This window comes from Octopus bimaculoides, chromosome 7 (assembly GCF_001194135.2).
Source record: "Octopus bimaculoides isolate UCB-OBI-ISO-001 chromosome 7, ASM119413v2, whole genome shotgun sequence".
NCBI lineage: Eukaryota > Metazoa > Mollusca > Cephalopoda > Octopoda > Octopodidae > Octopus > Octopus bimaculoides.
Genome location: NC_068987.1, coordinates 25,691,476 through 25,696,874, shown reverse-complemented (window position 1 = coordinate 25,696,874; position 5,399 = coordinate 25,691,476). Strand labels below are relative to the sequence as shown.

General features: G+C 37.5%; 1 protein-coding gene and 1 long non-coding RNA gene across 9 annotated transcripts in view; one reads left to right on the top strand and one right to left on the bottom strand.

Annotated features, from left to right (window-relative positions):
- LOC106874846 (uncharacterized) overlaps positions 1–5,399 on the bottom strand; it is a 719,848-nt gene that overhangs the window by 178,035 nt on the left and 536,414 nt on the right. The window contains exon 1 of one of the 8 annotated variants that reach the window (XM_014922732.2): positions 161–333. The exons of the other annotated variants lie outside the window; for them this stretch is intronic. Within the exon in view, the coding sequence (XP_014778218.1) occupies positions 161–170 (10 nt within the window). The 5' untranslated portion in view covers positions 171–333. Of the gene's footprint in view, positions 1–160; positions 334–5,399 lie in introns of those variants that run through there. 8 annotated transcript variants of the gene reach the window in all.
- Positions 1–5,399, top strand: part of LOC106874847 (uncharacterized) — a 44,056-nt gene that overhangs the window by 28,481 nt on the left and 10,176 nt on the right. The gene's annotated exons all lie outside the window — the stretch shown is intronic.

Below are 5,399 nucleotides of genomic sequence, written 5' to 3'. Positions count from 1 at the left end.
GAAAGTACATAGGATATAATTTTAGATGTGTAAAAAGAACTCTCAAAACAGCTCCAAACATTGGGAATGGTTTAGGTTATGGGTGAGCTCAAAGAGGAAATAACTCGGGGAGATTAACATCAACGGAAGAACGTTTAAAAGAAATTAATCTTGATCATACCTTGTCTCATATCGTGTGTGTGTTCCGTTTGCCGTCTGACTATAAAACGTGTAGTTGTTGTTATGGTGACAACGGTAGCCAAACTGATGATAATGGTGATGGTGGTGATTGTGGTTGTGGTGGTGGTGATGATGATAAGGATGATGAAAGTAACTAGTGGAAAGCGTAGAGATTCTTTGAACGCACTTATCATACATAAATACACATAAATACACATGTGTGTACGTGTGTGCTTGTGCGTGTGTGTGTGTGTGTGAGTGTGTGTGTGTGTGTGCGTGTGTGTTTGTGTGTGTGTGTGTGTGTAAACAGAAACTAAAATCCAGAAGAGAGAACTCTACAACTTGGCTTTAGGATCTGACGTCACTTCCTACGCTAATGACCTCTTAGCAGTATATCCTCTTACATAGAAACATGTACGTAGACACACTGACATCTGCATACGCTCATACACACGTAGGCAATCTCTCACTGTCTTTAAAGAACACACACAAACTCACACAAACTCACACACGCACGCGCGCGCACACTCACGGACTTATTTTTTCCCATTATTCATTTACTTATCCTCTTGTTTGAAAGGGTTAGAAAACATGACAGTCCTGGGAAGCTAAATTTCCACTATCCCCGCCAACATCACAATCTCCACCTCCTTAACTTGCAATGTTAAACACACACGTGTACACGCGCACACACACATAGACACATACATACACACACACACACAAACATTCATATAGAGAACGTTGATTATTAAACAAACAAAATAATTGACAAAACCCGGATAAATTTGTCCCAGTTTCATTTTTTGTAATTGTAATTTTATCTGCATCGAATTTTCCTTTACAACAACACTTGGACAAGCAGGAGAAATCTAGTTGTAGTAGTAGTAGTAGTAGCAGTAGCAGTAGCAGTAGTCGTAGTCTTTAGAAGACTCAGAAGTGTAAAACAATAAACCATAAATAAAAACGAAATAGAAGCGAAAAATATGAACGGCGAAGTTCGAATTTCAATTTTCGTTTTAACTGACAATGAATATTGAACATTTAAGAAAATGTCACGCTGTTCTCTTTCTCCTTTCCTCTCTTTGTGTCTCCTTCCCTTATTCGCTCCGTCTTTTCTGCTTTGCACACATACATACACGATAGATACACACATTATATTACTTAATTAAAGCGTACAGTATTCAGAAGTGGCAGGTATGGCAAAAAAAATATGGTGACTTCTCTTCTTTAGAGAATCGCTAGGATGTAGGCGCATGGCTCAGTGGTTAAAGCATTGGGCTCACAATTATGAGCTAATGAGTCCGACTTTGCCCTTATTCTTAGTGCAAATTTTGAAGAGTGCAGTTCGATTTAACAGTCATTTTTTTCAAAGCTATAATGGAAGGGAAAAAGGAGCTTATTCGGCATATTTTGCTTTATGAGTTCAATAAAGGCAACAACACAACGGAAAGTGCGAGGAATATTAATGCAGTATATGGGGATCGAACAATAAGCATAAGCCAGTGTCAACGGTGGTTCCAGAAATTCCGAACCGGAAACTATAGCCTAAAAGACGAGCCTCGTTCTGGAAGATCTGTAAGAGCTCAGTGAGGACGTCCTGCAAACCCTGGTGGAACAAAATCCCATCGTAACCTCTGAAGAACTAGCAGAGAAGTTTGGATTTGGTCATTCAACCATTCATCGACACCTACGTGCCATCGGAAAAGTCAGCAAATTGGGTCAGTGGGTTTCTCACAAACTTTCGGAGTCTAATCATGCGCAGAGAGTGAATGTGTGCTCTTCTTTGCAGTCACGTCTCACGAATGAACCTTTTTTGAACCGAATAGTAGTGACTGGTGACGAGAAATGGGGTCTCCATAAAAATATCAAGCGCCGAAGACAGCGGGTTAGGAAAGGAGAAACACCGGTACTCCAGACTAAAGAAGGTCTTCACCCACATAAGGCGTTGTTATCTGTTTGGTGGGATATGAAAGCTTTTAAACTTTTAAATCCAAACCAAACGATAACAAAGGAGATCTACTGCGAGAAGTTTGAGTGGCTTAAGTCAGAGCTAGAAGAAAAACAACCATCTTTGATTTCAAGACGACATTATTAATGAATATGATCCGCTAAACCGATGCGTTGGGTTAACTCTACAGTAACTGAACGCAATGAACTTTTTCGAAGAAAATCGGCAGCAAGCTGTAAGCAGTTCATATTTTCAGAGGTCTTTTCAACTTATTCATAAGATTATCTTTTCTTTGACAAGTCGGAAAGTATCTACAAAACAAGGATCTCTTTGCAAGGAATTAAAAATAAATTTGCACATTGTATTGTACTTGACTTGTCATTTTGTATAAATTTTTTAAGGCTTTGAATATTCTTTATTTATTCAAATGATTAAATAGCGAACTTATTCATCCATCTTGGTTTATTATGTAATATTATACTACATTCTATATCATATTATGTCATATATTGCGGTATATCATATATATTACACTATATTGTATTATAATTTATTATATTATATATATATTATTTACAAGGCATTAGTAAACCCAAGAATCCGAGTCTATAATAGAATACACTTGCCAAAATTACTACCCAGTGGGGATGAAGCAGGAATTATGTGGGTGCGAAGTGAACTTTTGAATTACGCATCCATACTTTCAACTATATTAGTGACAAAGGGGGCAATTTTAAGGGAGGTGAGTAATTTATTACATCGACCCCAGTGTTCAACTGGTACTTATTTTATTGATCCTGAAAGAATATAAGGCAAAGTCAACCTCGATGGAATCCGAACTTCGAAAGTAAAGTGCCAGAAGAAATGCCATTAAGCATTTCGTCCGACTCGATCACGATCCTCGCAGCTCACTTGTTATTAATCAACTTTATATTACAGTTCTCGCTCTAATTCACTAACACTATATAACTAAATGTGCCAGCAATAACAATTTCAATGAGAGGTTTGCCTAGTCATAACGTAAATGCCTTTTGGTAGACTACCTTGTAACCAGATAATAATTAAAAAAAAAAGTAAGCAAAGTTATATCGATAAACTTCAAAATTCACAAATAAAAAGAGAAATTCAACTACAAACGGAAGGAAAACTTTTTAACATTATGTTTACAGCGCATATCAGAATTTCAATTTCATATCTTCAATCGATTCAAGTTGAAAGGCTAAATGTATTTATTTATAAGCTACTCATTATTAACAATTCATTATTCAAAGAAACGCGTTTTCTATTTGTTTGACTACATTATAAAATATGAGAATAATAATTGAGATATTGTATGCCATTACACAACTTTTGTTGGCGCAGTATCAAGGGACTATGCTTTTCTCCCAACTATAAAAGACCCCTTGAGAATATTCATATAATGACGGTTGTTCTAAAACAATGTATTCGGTTGCAGAACATGAGAAATCTACTACATGAACTTTTCGTGTGATAATATAAATAGCAGTTCATCAGTAGTTGATTTTGTGACTCTTCTATTCTCAGTGTTATACGTACTTAAACTTCACACTTTAACTATATTCCTTTATTCTTTAACTTGCTTCAATCACTGGACTACGACCATACTGAGACACTGCCTTGAAGGGTTTTACTTGAACAAATCGTCATCAATACTTTCGCGAACCACTATTACGTCCACGTAATTTAGCAGTAAGTGGGGAGGCAAAGAGAAATACACACACACACACACACACATACAGGCACATGAAGGTTTGTCATAATTTCTGTCTACCAAATTCAGTCAAAGGGCATTGGATAATCCAGTGCTATAGTAGAAAACATTTGTCCAAGGTGTTGCGAAGTGGACTGAAGCCGAAGAAACGTGATTGCGAAGCAGTAGATAATCAGTGCCTGAAAGCCAACACCGCGGAACCAATGAAACTTCACAGGATAACTTGTATTGCTCTTACTCTCCCTCTCTTTGATGTGTGTGTTTATGTGTGTGTGTGTGTGTGTGTGTGTATACACACACATAGACACACAAACATACGTTCGTATACACACAACCACATACATAATTTTGTCAGCAATCCCCAATTATTTCTTTACAACTAAAAGCTTCGCCTAGTTGATTTAAATCGACCGTACTTCACAGCTTATATACTATTATATTGCATGTTAATCATATGATACGTTTGTAATTCTCTCTCTCCCTCTCTCTGCTTATATCCCTTTGTTCTTCATCAGATGTAAACCAAAAAATAATTGCCATTCCAGATACCACATTAACATGGTCTACATGCTCTCGTACGTTTTCCAACGGATCCCACAAGAATTCATTGCTTTTCCAAATTGTCCGCAGAACTTGCTTTATTATCAACTGTACACTAAAAGTAGTGCCCCGGCATGGCTTTGGCCGTGAGGGCTAAAGTGAGTTAAAGAACTACTGACCTCAAATCCTGCATATATATTATCTACTTTTAAAACATGTTATTGTTCCTGTCTAACTCATGGCCAACACTAACTGAGCAGATCTAAAACCAAAAACATTCCATCATATTCCAAATATAACCATAATGTTTTTAAGGGATATGCAGTACTACATTGGTCTTAGGAAAAACAATAAACTCCGCCCGGCGAGAAAACTCCAGCTCGGGCATTCATGAGTCTTAGGGAGTGTGAAGTTACCCATTAGTCACCAATACACTCAGTTCCACTTTGGCTCAAGATGTTAGTACCTGTTAAGGGCCTTGTTATGTATCACATAGCAGAAAGTGGTCCCGTGACGAGGGGCAATAGGATTCGGAGTAGGGTTAGGGTTAGGGTCAAGCTTCTAGACATGTAACAAATATGTAAATGTGCCCTGATATTACTTGAACCAATCTTCATACCTGAGGATTAAATAGGTTGTGTGCCTTAACGGTTATTCCGGAAGAGCATGAAACTAGCAGAGTAAACGGTAAATAAACGGAAGGCAACAGGAAACCATTGGTGTTTCTTTTCCCCCAAAATTCATGAATCTTCAGACTTTGGTATACAGGTCCATGATAGCCAACACCTGTAAAACAACCTGACACATGGAGAGAGAGAGAGAGAGAGAGAGAGAGAGAAGAAGAAGAAGTAGTGGTGTTATTTGAAAAAAGATTGCTGCTGCTATTTCTAGCATTCCGTGCGACCACCTAAAGGCTCCAACATTGGTTCGTTTCAGTGCAAGTTACAAATGAATGTATTATACGTAAAAGAACGAGGAAGAAGATTCTTCCTAAAATATAATATTCAAAATTAATCC